At 40.3% G+C, this 16,127-nt stretch overlaps 1 protein-coding gene across 1 annotated transcript in view; it reads left to right on the top strand.

The window, feature by feature from the left end:
* The window catches only part of FCHO2 (FCH and mu domain containing endocytic adaptor 2), an 81,309-nt gene extending 74,926 nt beyond the window's left edge, over positions 1 to 6,383 (top strand). Inside the window, exons 24-26 of the mRNA XM_077347431.1 lie at positions 1,644 to 1,708; positions 3,388 to 3,552; positions 4,071 to 6,383. Of these exons, the coding sequence (XP_077203546.1) occupies positions 1,644 to 1,708; positions 3,388 to 3,552; positions 4,071 to 4,093 (253 nt within the window). The 3' untranslated portion in view covers positions 4,094 to 6,383. The remainder of the gene's footprint in view (positions 1 to 1,643; positions 1,709 to 3,387; positions 3,553 to 4,070) is intronic.
* Positions 6,384 to 16,127: the final 9,744 nt, after the last annotated feature.

Raw genomic sequence — 16,127 nt, 5'->3', positions numbered from 1 at the left:
CTAGAAGGTCTCAAAGGGTTGTGGAGGAAATTGGGGCTCTTTTCCTACAATGCTGCTTCCTCCATGATGCGGCAAAGGGATCTCCCATTTCTTAATAGGAATAGTGTCTAGAAAAGTCAGCACAGCAGGTGGTTGCATTGTGCTGTACTTCCTCTGCTGCTGTCAGGCATTAGATTAGCCCAGCATCTCTGGTAGATAGTGGTCCCACTGCCAGGCTGGGGGCCTCAGCAGCTACCCATCCAGCAGCCCTGTCAATAGGTTTTTGAAGATATAAATACTCTTGTAAACCAGTGGGTTTTTCAAGATACTTAGACTGCAAAGTTTCTGATAAGGGACTGCATAATTTCCTTATTCTTCCAGCATTGTTTACAAGGAGATGTTATTTTTTTTTAAAGAAGGTACAGTGCACAGTCAATATTGAAACATTTTTAAGTCAATCTCCTCTATCAATCTGGTTAAATGCTAATTTTAAAAAGAGGCATGTTTTAATGGAATTCTGTCTGATGGGCCATATAATAATAATGAAAACAACAACTTTATTTTTATAGCCCGCCCTTCCCAGTAGGCTCAAGGCAGGTAACCAACAAGGCATACACAGTAATTAGTTTACATTGAAAAACAGCTGTGGAATGTTTTAAATTATATATTAAAATAAATTATATTACTAAAACCATAAATGGAAACCAATTCTGTTGGGCAGATTGGTGGTTTTGTAGAGGGTGCATTGTTGTTTTGTGAGGTACAATTCTGTCTTGCAGTAGAGAGGCTGCAGGTGAAGATGTGGATCTTATCTTCTCACCCACATCCCCCTTTGGTGTTAAAATTGGATGATCATACTCTCTCTGCATTATTAGAAAATGGGTGTATTAATCATATGAAAACAGCCAAGTCTCATATAATTTGGAGCTGAAATTTGCACATGTAGTTTTAATTTCCTCCTGTCCAGCACGAATTATAACAGGCCTGACAGGATATGTCCCTTTATGGTCATTATACAGTATGGTTATAGAGCTAGTTGAGTCTCAGCCTCTTGAAATCAGTGAGCTTAGAGTGGTAGAACTCTGCATGGAATTGTACCGTTAGTTGCATATCCCTATGCATGAACAGAAATGTATTAGGGAGGAAGTCTGATAGATTCTCTGTTTACAGTGATGGGCCGATACAGTCATTTTGTACGTATGTGGAAGTAAACAGCAGAGATGCACAATGACTGAAGCATTGGAAAACCATGCTGGGGGAACGCTGGGAGTCTGAATGTGTCCCCATGCCTCAAATTGCTTATCTGTTGTCTGGGTGGATCACTGGTCTGGCAGCCTTTTTTGTCATTAAACATTCCAGTGGGAATTTTCAGCCTTAATAATAGTTTGGGGTTCTTGTATTCTCTGTATTAGATTATTAGCTTGTGTCTTCACATGCAAATGGAGCTATTATGAATAGGCTAATTTACCTTCTTATCTGCTCCAACATTCTTGAGTCTCTTTTGTATTAAAAATGATTTTCTGTCTCCCAATACATTTTATGTAGCTATTTAGCTTTCTAGTAATTGTAGAGGCTCTTTACGTGAAGAATTCCAGGATATTTATTGTAGCACTTTATTTAGATCTGCAGTTACCTCAGATTAAGTAACCAACTTTTTCTTGCAGGAATGCAGAACAGATGAAAGCTTTTTGGAAAATATCTGCTGTTTCAGAAAAATCAGAAAATGGAGGTAAGACTTTGGTTTTCACATGGCTTTCATATTAATGTATCAGAAAAATCTGTTAATTGCTGGTCTTAATTTCAAACTGAGCAAACTCTTAGCATTCTTAGAATGTATGTTTTCTTTTCATAATTTATTCCTTAACATTTTAAAACAATAAGATTTTTCTTGGTGGAAGTGGTCATTTTGTAGTTGGTGTTGTACAGGAAACGTGTGATAGAAGTCCTTGAACACTAGTATGCGAAAGCGTAACTTCAAATTTGCATGCAGTTACTATCTTAATCTGGTCATACTCAGTGTTTCTTGAGCCATCTGTGGCTCTTCTCAAAACCATTTGTTATGAAGGTAGGTAAGCTGTTGCCCAGCAGGGCTTGAGTTTGATAGTTCCTTCCTGCCTTGAAACAGACAGCATCAGTGGGTCTAGAGCAGGGGTGGCAAAAGTATGGTTTCGCAAGATGTCTATCGACTACAATTCCCATGAACTCCTGTCAGCACATGCTGGCAGGGATTCATAGGACTTTTAGTCCATGGGCATCTAGAGAGCTACAGTTTGGCCACCCCAAGTCTAGTGGATGGGTAAATCACATGCCAAGAATGGCAGGAAAGGGCACATTCCCTTCTTCTTTCTCTGCTGCCTCTATGCTTTCATTCCAGCACCTGGACAGTAAGCAAACTGGCTGTGTAAAAGAGTAAAATCACCATCATAGCAGCTGGGGAGATACCATGAAGGCAGACAGGAAACTAGAAAGACACACAGGCTTCTTGCCAAGAGAGACTTTACAATATTGCTGGCTGGCTCCAAGCAAACTTCTTCAGTGGGAAGGCCAAACACCTGGTATAAGAACAAAAAGGCCTATCCCCTCCCTCCATGTTCAGCTTCTCTCTTCATGCAGGTGGAAAAATTCTGTAATTCATTGGAGCTCATCACAAGGTTTGAGGTTTATTCTGTCTAAAGGCTGCAAGCCACAAACCATTTTCAAACAAAAGTGTTTTCCATATTTGTACTGTATTTTCTGTTCTTATAAAATCTATACAGTGTCTCAGCAACTTTGTGTGATGTTTAAGTTACCTGCTGTGATCAGAGAAAAATGAATGAATGAGGTATGAAATAAAATACAGAGAAGCTGGGACACACTGGAAGGAATACCCCCCCCCCCGTGCTGCAAGCACTGCATTGGTTTACAGTTTGTTGCTAGGTTTAATTCAGAACACTGGTACTTGATAAGAAAAGGAGGTCTCTGCATTGTATCCATTTTGCATCATTTCTTTGATCAAATTATCAAATTTTGCATCATTTCTTTGCTTCATATTATCTTTCAGCTAAACCTTTTTAACACATCCAGTAATTTGAATGTTCTTTGCATAGTTATAGGAAACATATGTTTCTTGTAAGCAATGTCTATACCAGGGGTAGTCAAACTGCGGCCCTCCAGATGTCCATGGACTACAATTCCCAGGAGCCCCTGCCAGCATTCGCTGGCAGGGGCTCCTGGGAATTGTAGTCCATGGACATCTGGAGGGCCGCAGTTTGACTACCCCTGGTCTATACTGTTTGCTTTTCTGTGTAGACCATTGCATTTTGCTATACTGAAATATGCTTCTTCAATCTATATTGCTAGGTGATTAGTTGTCCAAATTGCTTACTGTTCTCAATAGGATATATTCTTTCTTTTTCTTCCCTGGGTTAGGTTCTGGTTCTCTCAGGGCCAAATTTGACCTTTCAGAAGGACCCAGTAAGCCCACAACACTTGCAGTGCAATTTATCAGTGAAGGAAGCACTCTTTCAGGAGTAGACATTGAACTATTAGGCACTGGCTATCGACTTTCTTTAGTAAAGAAGAGATTTGCTACTGGTAAGAAACAAAGTTTACAATGGTGGGCTGAATGTGTTAGTCTGTTATCATTTGTTAGAATAATAGATTACAAAATGTCATTGTTTTTAAATATCTGTGAGATGCAATCAGGGTGGGGCCAATGGCAGTCAGGCATGCATATTATGTGTCTCTCCAGTGTTTGCCTCATCACTCTAAATATACTAGTCTGTTATGTAAATGCTAGAATCTGTAGTAGATGCCTTCTGAGAAGTTCTGTTTGGACCAGACATGATGGTGCTTGTCATTCATAGATTTAGACATTCATCACCTCTTAGCATTTTACTGTGTTCACTATAGCATCTGTTACATAAGTTGTGGATCAACCATCAGAGATATGCACTAATGTGACATTTTGGGATAAAAGCATAAGATGTTTGGTGCACCTATTCTTAATTATTCTTGTATTGAAATAGAAGAGTAATATTTGTTAGGCATCTGTATCTGTTTGGGTCTCACTTTACTGATAATGTAGTAACTGAAATGCTTGTGTTTTTCAGGACGATATATGGCAGATTGCTGATCAACACAGGGGCGGAGAGGACAGATGAGTTTTCAATCAATACTTCATTCATATTACCTTTCCAACACTATTGTACCATACACATTTTTGGAAAATGTTGACTGTTTTTAGCAGTTTATTACACAACAAAAATGCACTTTTTAAAAGTAAGTCATTTAAATTTTTTTTAAAAATATTGTTTGTTTTGTAGTAGCACTGAAGCAAACTCCAACACTATCTGTAAAAGATCTACTGCAATATGGAGGAACAAGAAGTTTAGTACAGATGTAGCCCAAGAGCCAAAATAGCAATCTTTGTGGTATTTAGAGTATGTGGTACTCTGACACCATAAACTACACAATATTGTAGCTTTCTTAAATATTACATAGTTAACTATAATTTTTTCAGTTCTCTTTATTGCCATTCCATACATATAGTGGCAAAGTCGTTATTGTTTTACTGTTGTATAGTCATGTGCCATATCTTTGAGAGATGTATACAAAAAATTGATTTCTACATACTATATATTAAGTATACATTGTTTTATTAAAGATTGTTTTAAAATTGTAAAGTGCAATGTTTTAAACATGGATAGCAGAGATATTTACTTCTGCCATTAGTTAAATTTATGGGAGTTGTAATTTTTGAATTAATGCTGTAGATTAATTTATTTTTATATGGAATATGTAACATTTGTGCCTTTAAAAAAAATGTGCCTGTCAAGATGTTGTTAAATGTGCCTCTCATTTCTTTTTTCAGTGTCTAGATCTTCCTTATAGAACACATGGTTGGTTTTTGTGTGTAATAACTTTATATAATTCCCTATGCAGGGATATGAAGGGAAATGTACAATAGTTATAGAACAACTAATATTAGATTACTTCCTTTTGGGTTAATTGCAATACATGCAACCACTACAAAGGGAATAGCCTAATTTTCATACATTCACAGAAAAACATCTATATACTCAAAATTTTAACTTCACTGTCGCCAAAGATGACTAAAATTCTGAAGGTGCATTAAATACTTTAATAAACTAATTTATAAAAGAACATTTGTAGCATTTCCCTTTCACTAGAGAGTCAAAGATTCAAGTGCTTTCAGAAATGTGATGTGAATGTAAATGTATCTGTGGAGGAGTCACTTTCCTTAAAGGTTTAAGATGGGCAAGAATTGCTATTTGTCTCAAATTTCAACAATATTAAGAAAGTAAATGTTTAGACCTTTGGATCTGATCGCTTTCCCCCATTTTTAAATACAGTAGAAAATAGTGGCTCTAAACGATTGAAGTGATCCATTGGGATAATTTTTAATGTCAATTATTATTTTTAGAGTTTATGTACTATGCTGTTAAGACGTAATTAAATGCTGAAATCAAAAATTGTTGGGTACTTAAAGTCTATAACCAACAGCTGAAAATTAAATTACAATTCTGAATTTTGTCTATGAAAAGTATATTTTAAAAGCAATATATATTTTGTGAAACCACTAATGAATTTGTTGGGCAGCTTAATATATGATGCCTGTAGCCATTTAAATTATGGTGAAACACACTATAAAGGTTACAGCCAATAACAGGTGCGTACATTTTACTGATTCAAAGGAATTTCTTCTTTAGCAATAGATTATGGTCAAATTATTTTGTTGGATTACATTATATTTTAAGATTGTTCTAGATTTCCTTGGAACTAGATTTCCTTGGAACAATACATATTAGATCTTTATATTCTAAAATGTTAGTCTCTGCTAAGTGATTATTACTAGAGCTTTTAAATAATTGGCATTTCAAATGGCATTTCAAATGGTTCAATCTCTTACTGGAATCTTATTAATAATCTGCTTTTGCAGTCAAATATTTGGGGGCAGTTTAACTCTTCATTATTGAAATTTTATCTATTTTACTCTCCATTTTTAATCATGTATTTCTACAAAGTTAAAAGCTAGCACTTTTAATCTAGACTTCTTACCAAGTATTCTCAAACATTTATTAGCAATGGGTGCAGGTTACAATTTTGAAGCCATATGAGTTTATATAGAATTTTTGTAAAGAAATCTAAAAACTTTGTAAAAATACAAATATTTGAGGAGAATTAAATGTAGCAAGCTGGATCTTGCTTGTTTATAAAGTGATAATCTTTATAGCTGCCTCTTGTGAGAGAATTTGTAAACAACTCTAAAGGGTCTGTGGTTTCTATGAACTGTAAATTAGAGTACTATAAATCTATTTTACAAAAACTGTAAATACATCTGAACTTTCACAAAATGTAAAAAATTGCACCCCATAATAAACGTGTAATATATAACTTACAAACTGAGTTCTGCTGCTTACATATTATTGGAGATATTCTCAAACAGAATATTCCATCCGATGGATTTCACACATGTGATATGTTTTATGAACAAGGAAAATGAAGTAGTCAACTTGAAGTAATCAACTTGAATTTTAGTAAAGCTTCTAAATGTACTTTGCTAAGAATTAAATATTCTAGCAGACACAACTGAACACACTGTTCTGTTTTGTGCGAAGGTTTTTGAGGCAAGTAGGCTATGTGATGCCTTCTACTTTTGTTAAAAGAAAAGCTCAAGTACTTGCAGCACTTGGGAGGGAAAAGGTTTGAATCAGGCCTTATGGCATAAGTATATAGCTCCCTTGCCCTACCTTTTAGAAAAACTAATTGAAGATATGGTGCAATGCCAACTCTTCTTTGCTCCTTCTTCTCACTCTAGTCTCCGTTTATGTAAAAGAAATTGCTTGCAGGGAAGGGAAGATTTGCAAGATGCCATGCACTCTGTACCCACCCACATTCTTATGTTTATGCAGCCTTTTTCATGATGTGATCCCCATTGCTGAAAAAAAAATCGGTTTCAGAGCCGGTTATAAGTACGACTCTAAATAAAGACATCTTTAAAAAGTTTTTTTTAAAGGTTCTGATAAGATAGTGTCTTAAAATAGATTCCTTTTATTTCTGTCCTCCACCTCTCAGCTAGCACCTGGTATATCCTTCTCCCCACTTCATTATAAGAGGGGGAGAAGGCATTAGAAGCTTTGGAATACTTGACATCATTGCTGGTTTTCCATTTGTCTCCTAAAAGTTAGACTCAATAAATGATGGGAATTAGTTCACCCAACCACAAATGGGAAAAAGAAATCACGTAGGCCCTTCCAAACAGACTGAAAGATTATAATTCTGCAGATTTATTCATAAATTCTGAACTTCCACTTATCTGCTCCAGGAATTATTCTTTCCTCAGAACTATGGGTTTTGTACAAATACAATTGACAGATGCTTTAGAGATATACATTCAAGTGACAAGTTGGAAGGAAGAGAGGATTGTGCATAAAAGGCAACCTTTTAAGTTGCAAGTAGCAGGTTTTTTTTCACAGAATGGAAACATGGACCTACTGATCTGAGACATGGACAAAATCTTGTAGCATGTGTGAGTCCTTCCCCATGTCCACCAGTGGGAGGCACCCTAAAACTTTAGTACATTCCCATCTGAAACATAACCCTTGAAAGATCAATCGTACTCTCATCACTTATATACTAATAGCCGAGTTGGCTAAGTCTCAGGATACTTAAATCTAGTGACTGGAACTGTGAATAGGTAAGACAAATCTTTCTACGATCTTGCAGGAGACAGCTGAAGATGTGGCAGATAAATGTGGGTTGACTGGTGGGAAAGGAAGAAAGAAGCAAGAAAACAGGAGAGACTAGGACTTTCAGGGAGGAAGATATTGGGGAAGGAGGAAATTAGATGTTTTCTACAAGTCCTTGTGGGTTCCCACTTGTATATTCTATTAGCAAAACTGGCACATTTTGCATACTTAAATCTCGTGACTTGGACAGTAAACAGGTAAGATGGATCTTTCTACAAACATGAAAAAGCCCCAGGTCTGCAGAAAAATATGAAATCTAAAAAAATACACAGGTGAGGCTTAAAAAACCCCAAATGGTACATCTGCAGCTTTAAAAGACATTCAGAACTGTTGCTAGGCAACCATAGCTTTCAGGTATCAGTTTCTGTGAATAAAAGACAGGGGAAAGAGACTGGGCCCTATTTTCAAGACTGTTTTGGCATTTGAAGGGAGGACAGATCACCTAGGTCTGGCTGCTTGTTCCTGCTCAATAGCAGCTGCTGCACAAAAGCCAGTGTAACGTAGTGGTTAGTTTCTGACTGGGACCTTGAATCTCCAGTCAGCCATGGAATATCACTGGACTTTGGTGTGAGTACTGGCAGGAGAAGAAATAGGATATGAGAGAGCCTACCACACAACTATGCACACCTGATGCCACATAGCTGGCCCATTGTTTTGCCATGTTGAAGCTGCCAGGGGTGGGGGAAGGAAAGAAAGCTGATAAGCAGGGTAAGATAAAATTAGGTTGGTTGGTGAATGATAAGGAAAGGCTATGGCAACTTTCAGGGAAGGGAAAGAGGGAATAGTGGGTGACCTTGAGCCAGTCATTCTCTCTTGGCCTAATTTACCTCACAGGGATATTATGATAAAGTGTGGGAGATGAGAATGACGTAAGATAATTCTGTGATTCCAAATGAAAACAAAGGTAAATAATAAAGAAACTTTGGGGAGGGATTGGTGAGTAGGAAGAAGGAAGCAGAGAAATGGGAATAGGATATGGGGACTAGCAGGAGCAAAACAACATTGAGAAAAGGAATACAAGGAGTAGGAGTAAAGGGGAAATGAAGTTATACCTTCCCCTCAGTGTCCTTGCAAATTCCCCATGGGTATAACTTTAATTCTAATATATGGTGCCTATAGACTGACCTATCTTCACTAAGAGATTGTGTCACCGTTGATTCCCCTGGATCAGAAGCTGACTAGATAGGAAAGAAGGGGGCACCCTGGCTTGGTGATCTACTCCTGCTTTGCCTGTCAGTTCCAGAAGGTGGTGCTATAGCACCCTGTGGCATTTATGCTGTGCAATCCCACAGGGTGGTATTTTAGCCCTACTGCTGCTGAATAACATGAAACTGCTGGAACAGATAATCTCGGAATCTCAAATCAGGTGCCACCAGTATGCTGATGGTACCTAGCTCTATGTATGCCTAATACCTGGTATCTTCCTTACAGTCTTTTATAGTTTGAAGAGTTGTCACTCTGCAGCAAAACTATAAGTTATAGAGTTATAATTGATCTCCATGGTCATCTCGTCCAACCTCCTGCAGAATGCAGGAACTACCTGCCCATCCACAGTGACCCCAATTCCATGTCCAGATAATGCCCCCCAGATAATGCCTCCCCCCCAAAAAACCCACAGAATCCCTGGTTAGTTAGGTCTGGAGGAAATTTGTCTTCTGACCTTAAAGTGGCAATCAGCATTTCCCTGGGCATGAAAGAAAGAGCCACAAGCCACAAAAGCCAAAATCCCTTCTGCCCACCCACTTACAAGCTGCCTAAGTTAATAGAATCAGCATTACTGTCAGATGGCTATCTAGCCTTTGCTTAAAAACTTCCAGAGGAGAGCCCACCACCTCCCAAGGGAGCCTGTTCCACAGAGGAACTGCTCAAACAGTCAGTATCTTATTCTAGACTAGTAATTAAGCCCATTGTACCCAAAATACAATGGGCTCTAGAAAGCGGGGGTAGAGGGGGGGGAAAGGCGAGGGCAGCGTTTAGAAAGAAAGAGTACCTGAAAGCGGAGGCATTGTCGAGGGCGGTCGGCAGCAGCAGCGGCGGGACGTCCTTTTTTCGGCGGCGGGGCAGTAAGTAGTGGAGGAGGGAGGCCGTTGCTTCGGGCGGCGGCCCCCAGGCGGTCTGGCGGCGTGTGCAGCGGCGGCTCGGTGGCGGGAATGTTCCTAATGGCATGTTGGGCTGCGGCTCTGTAGGGAGTCCCAGGCAGCCGGGCAGGTCGACAGGCAGGGAGCCCCCGCCAGCCGCGCTGAGCGCGGCTGCCGGGGACTCCCTTGTTGGCTGGCTGACGCGGCGGCTGGTTTCCTCGGGCAGCATCGGCGGCGGCCATCTTCTTGTTGGGCGAGGCAGCGACGGCCATTTTCTTTGTTGTGCGGGGCAGGGAGTCTCCGGCAGCGGCGCTCCGCGCGACTGCCAAGGGCTCCTTAGAGCGGAGGCAGGCGGCTCCAGGGCGGCATCTTCTCTTGTTGTGCCGGGCAGGGAGTCCCCGGCAGCCGCGCTCCGCGCGACTGCCAAGGGCTCCTTAGAGCGGAGGCAGGCAGCTCCAGAGCGGCGTCTTCTGAGCGGCGGCCATCTTCTTGTTGTGCCGGGGGCTCCCTGAGGCGACGGGCTGACGCGGCGAGAGGCGCTTTGCGCCTCTCGTTGCATCGTCGGCTATCTCCTTGTTGTGGCAGGGGCTCTCTCAGGAAGCGGCCTGATGCGGCGAGAGGCGCTTCGCGCCTCTCGTCGCATCAGGTGTGGAGCAACTGCGAGCCGCGCTGCGCGCGGCTCGCAGTTGCTGGGACTGGAAGGCGGCTATCTCCTTGTTGTTGCGGGGGCTCCTCAGGAAGCGGCCTGACGCGGTGAGAGGCGCTTCGCGCCTCTCGCCGCATCAGGCCGGGAGCAACTGCGAGCCGCGCTGCGCGCGGTTCGCAATTGCTGGGGCTGGGAATCAGAGGGAGCAATCGGCAGGTGCTTCGCGCCTGCCGATTGCTCCCTCTGATTGTCTGTCATGAGGAAGGGTCCAATCCGGACCCTTCCTCATCCCGGACGCATCCCGCCCCAGAACCCCTTACTGTTTTATTTAGTCCATGGCGCCCGCGGCGCCACGGGCGGTGTACAGATGGTAAGCTGAAAATTCTTTTGAATTAATTTCTTCCCACTGGTTCTGGTCCAACCCTCTGGGGCAACAGAAAACAACTCTGTTCCATCCTCTATGTGACAGCCCTTCAAGTACTTGAAAATTGTTATCGTTTCACCTCTTAGTTGTCTTCTCTCCAGGCTAAATAGACCAAACTCTCTCAACCTTTCTCATAGGTCTTGGTCTCCAAACCCCTCACCATTTTCATTGTCCTTCTTCAATTGTGGTGCCCAAAACTAAGCAGAGTATTCTAAATGAGGTCTAACCAGAGTACAGTAAAGGGATACCATCACCTTACACAATATTGCTTTTGATACAGCCCAAATTCCCATTGGCCTTTTTAGCTTCTGAGTCACTTTGCTGACTCATGTTCAGTGTATGGTCTACTAAGACCCCGAGATCCTGTTTGCACATACTACTGCCAAGACAGGTTTACCCCATCCTATAATGATGTATTCCATTTTTCCTACCTAAGTGTAGAACTTTACATTTTTCACTATTGAAATTCATTTTACTCATATAAGCCTAGTTTTCCAGCCTGTCAAGATCACCCTGTATCCTTCTGTCTTCTACTGTTTGCTGCCCCTCTCAGTTTAGTATCATCTGCAAATTTAATAAGAACCCCCTCTATTACTTCATCCAAATAATGTCTGATTATGTTGAACAACACAGGGCCCAGGACAGATCCCTGAGGCACTCCACTCATCACTCCAAGAAAATGATGAACCATTAACAAGCACCCTTTCAGTATGGTCTGTCAACCAGTTATGAATCCACCTAACAGTATTAAGATCCATACCACATTTTACCAGCTTGTCAACAAGAATATCATGTGGAACCTTATCAAAAGCCTTACTACAACTGAGATAAACTTTATCTACAATAGAAATGCATTGGGATGTGAATATTATCTAGAGGCTTCTAGGCACTTGAGCAGCAAAGTTTTGGTCGGAGTTGACTGAGGAAGCATTCACGAGCAAAACACAGGATTTACCGGTTCCCCGTTTGGATTTTGGGATTTCCAGTGGCATTCCTACAGCTTGTTAACATTTCTGTGTATTGTTTATGCTTTCAAAACATTCAATAAAAGCTTTTCTTCACATGGTACCAATTATTTTTTTGCTGTCTTTTGTATAATAGCTGAGTTTGACAGGTCTATGGAGGTCTTGAATAAATGCGTGCAGAACGCAATTAATAAACTGAAGCTTAATCTAGAGATGATTTAGATGTTGTTGTTTGATAATAGACCTCAAAGGCTGAGGAATCACCCAGTCTTGGGTAGGGTTGCATTTCCCCTGAACGATAAGGTTTATAGCTTGGGGGTACTGCTGGTTCCTAGCCTATGGTTGGAGGATCTGTGACACACAGTGCCTTTTATTATATGCCAGCTATGGCTGTTCCTCTTGTATATCAAAGAAGTAGATACTGAAGCCAATAAAATGGAAACAGAATGATCATGGCAACAACTAGCTGCATTACTGTTGCTAGGTCTGCTAATTGTCTGCAGAGTTGCTGACATGTAGCTTCTGTTCCCTATCAAGCTGGAGAAAGAACTTACAATGGACTGAAACTTTAGGCAGAGAAAGGGAGAGAAATTTTCCAATGCTTTTGCGTGGTAAATTCCCCATTTCTAAACATTCTTTGTTTTATAAAGTCACTATCATCAAATGGTTGCCATTTCCAATACTATATTAGGTAAGATTGGTAGTTCCAAAGTTGTAATTAATATTTTCAAGCGATTATACTTGGAAACTATGTGAGACAGTAACCGTATATGCATTTTTACTGGCTTGTAAATAGTTGTGGAGAGATAAAACCCATACATTCATATAATAATCTAAACAAATTAAAATTCACCTAATATACTGCTCAGTTCAAGTAAAAAATAAAGCTAAAATTGTTATTTATATTTACAAAATTTATATCCCACTGTTCTGTTTTTATGTGGAAGGGTACTATAATGTGGAGCTAACGAGTAATACCAGCAATGTTCTGTAAAGTGACAAACTGAGGTGCCTCAGTAGCATTCATGGAAGAGAGTTAATTATGTTGGTAGAGACGAAAGGAAAACCACATTCATAGCATATCATGCATAATAATTTGGGACTGCTTATCTGAGTACACGCACACACCATGAGCATTATGCTCAGCCAATGCAAACAGGCTGGTGTTCCCTGGCCCCAAAGCTTTCCTGGCCTCAACCAGGGCCTGGGCTTTTTTGGCCCTGGCCTTGGCCCTGGCCCCAACCTGGTGGAACAAGCTCCCAAGTGAGATCAGCACCTGAACTCCAGCAGTTTTGCAGGGCCTGTAAAATGGAAGTCTTTTGCCAAGCCTTTGGTTGAGGCCAGTACGCACCTACTGCATACAGCAGTCATTACTGGGCCGTCCCCTACATGCACACACTATGCCTATATTCACGTTTATGTACAGATGAAATATTGTCCTCCCTATTTCTGGGGTAAGAATTTTTCATCTTTCACCCAAGTTGCCGATTTGCCCATGATGGGACCAATGGAGTGGGGTTGACTGTTGCTTTTTTAAGGAGCTGTATGGATTGTTACTTGTTTTACTTTTTACCTATTTTATGCCACTTTCAGGTTTATTATAAACCATTATTTTGTCAGCCACCTTGAGACTTTGTGAGAGGCGGAATAGAAATCAAATAATAAATAAATAAAATATGCCCTCTTTAAATTTAAACAATGTAAAACAATGTACAGCTTTGGATTTGTTTGAATATGAAATTTAAACCATATGTGATTATCCCCCTAATCTAATAACTGTTGCAATGGGACACTTGAAATTTTATTTAAAAATTAATATGCTAGATCTGATGTTTTACATAAGGCATTCAAAAATGTTATCAAAAATTTCCAATTTATCTTTTTCCGGAAAACTCACATCATTGGCTTTAACTTAAATAATTTTCTTTCTTCTTCCTCTCAACAAGCAAAGGCTTTCTACTGGGAACCTCCTGAATGATGTCATAACTTAGATTACTGTTTCTGTATATCCCAACTGTAAAAAGTGTCTCAGTTCAATTACCAAATTGTTATGTTCAAGCAGCTTGGGCCTGGATGTTGTATTGGTCCTCAAGAGGTCAGGGAATCCTCCAGGGACTTTTTACATTAACATTTCTATCATGACATTTTCTTTTTATTCATCCTGAAGAAGACATGACTGTGATGGATCAAGAGAAGACAATGATTGACAGGTAGTTTGATGTGCTTTTAGTTCAGCAAGTTCATGACGCCATTCCTATGTTGCTGTCCTAGAGACCTAAAGAGACATTTCCTAGTCTGTGCTCTGTAGACCACCTGAAGGCTTGTGTCCATGGATGCTTGGATTTATTATTGGATGTGTTGTTTAGAATGCTTGGATGTGTTGTTTAGAATTCGGAAAGGCTGGATGTCTTTCTACCCTTTGCAGGCCTTGCTGGGATGCTGATACAGCATATTTCTCCATAATATCATATTGGTAACATTGGTAACTTGTTCATGGTACTGATTTGATGCATGTGATCCCTGAGTCCTGAAGCTATGCCAGAAACATCAGATCTAGTTTTCTGCAAATAAATAAATAAATAAATAAATAAATAAATAAATAAATATAAAGATAAATATCAAGAAAACAAAGATCATGGCATCCGGCCCTCTCAATTCCTGGCAAATAGATGGGGAAGAAATGGAGATAGTGACAGATTTTATTTTCCTGGGCTCCAAGATCACTGCAGATGGAGACTGCAGCAAAGAAATTAAAAGACGCTTGCTCCTGGGGAGGAAAGCTATGGCAAATCTAGACAGCATCCTAAAAAGCAGAGACATCACCCTGCCAACAAAAGTGCGTTTAGTCAAGGCTATGGTATTCCCAGTTGCAATGTATGGCTGCGAAAGTTGGACCATAAGGAAGGCCGAGCGTCAAAGAATTGAGGCTTTTGAACTCTGGTGCTGGAGAAGACTCTTGCGAGTCCCTTGGACTGCAAGGCGAACAAACCGGTCAGTCCTAGAGGAGATCAACCCTGACTGCTCCTTAGAAGGCCAGATCCTGAAGATGAAACTCAAATACTTTGGCCACCTCATGAGAAGGAAGGACTCCCTGGAGAAGAGCCTAATGCTGGGAGCGATCGAGGGCAAAAGAAGAAGGGGACGACAGAGAATGAGGTGGCTGGATGGAGTCACTGAAGCAGTAGGTGCAAACTTAAATGGACTCCGGGGAATGGTAGAGGACAGGAAGGCCTGGAGGATCATTGTCCATGGGGTCGCGATGGGTCGGACACGACTTCGCACATAACAACAACATATATATATATATACACACACACATACACATACATACACATACATACACAAACACACACACATACATACACAAACACACACACATACATATACATACACACACACACACACACAAAATAACGAGTATGATAAGTCTGGAATACAAGGGTACCTGAATAATAGGTCTTCTAACAGCCTATACTCTTTACTAAGCAAAAAAATGGACTGAAGATATGGACTGACAGCAGAGTGGTTGGTTTATTTGTTTGTTTGTTTATTTATTTTTGTAATCAAGTCACTGCTGCCTTATGGCGATCCCATGGGGGTTTCAAGGAAAGAGACATTCAGAAGTGGTTTGCCATTGCTGACCTCTGCATAGCAACTCCAGGCTTTCTTAATGTTCGGTACTGACCAAGGTGAACTGTGCTTAACTTCTGAGATCTGACAAGATTGGGTTAGCCTACACTATCATCAGGTTGATATAGGAACCACCTATGCTAAAATATATCCACCTATTCTGAGAGCTATTATATTCAATATAGAATTGTGACTGTTAATCAAATCTGCTGATAACAGATTTGGAAAGATAATTCACATTGATAGGAACTGGGAATAACTTCACTGGTTGTTGTTAACAGAAATTAAACAGTATGAGCAGTACTTGGTAATAAAGGAACTTTATTTTTGATTTAAATGGATTCAGTATGAAACTGTCATAGTTGGCTGTGAATGTTCCAGTTGTAAGCAACAAAACATTGGTGTGACACTGCTACACTGCTCTCAAGTATCAATAGGTGTGTTTTTAAAAATCCTTCTAAGAAAGTGCAGATCTAGTATTGAAGACCACATTTCAGTATCTCGTGATTTATCGGCTCAGTTGTTCATAATCTGACAGCATGATCTGACACATTTATGCCAAACCCACCATAACTTTTCAGGTGATGAAATTCTATGTATGAATCCCAGCTTGGCTGGGTCTTGCTACAGGCTCCCTTTGAAACTCTTCTGAGG

Source organism: Paroedura picta, chromosome 7 (assembly GCF_049243985.1).
Source record: "Paroedura picta isolate Pp20150507F chromosome 7, Ppicta_v3.0, whole genome shotgun sequence".
In the NCBI taxonomy this organism is placed as follows: Eukaryota; Metazoa; Chordata; class Lepidosauria; order Squamata; family Gekkonidae; genus Paroedura; species Paroedura picta.
The sequence above is the reverse complement of the archived record's forward strand: the minus strand, read 5'-3'. Positions and strand labels throughout refer to the sequence as shown.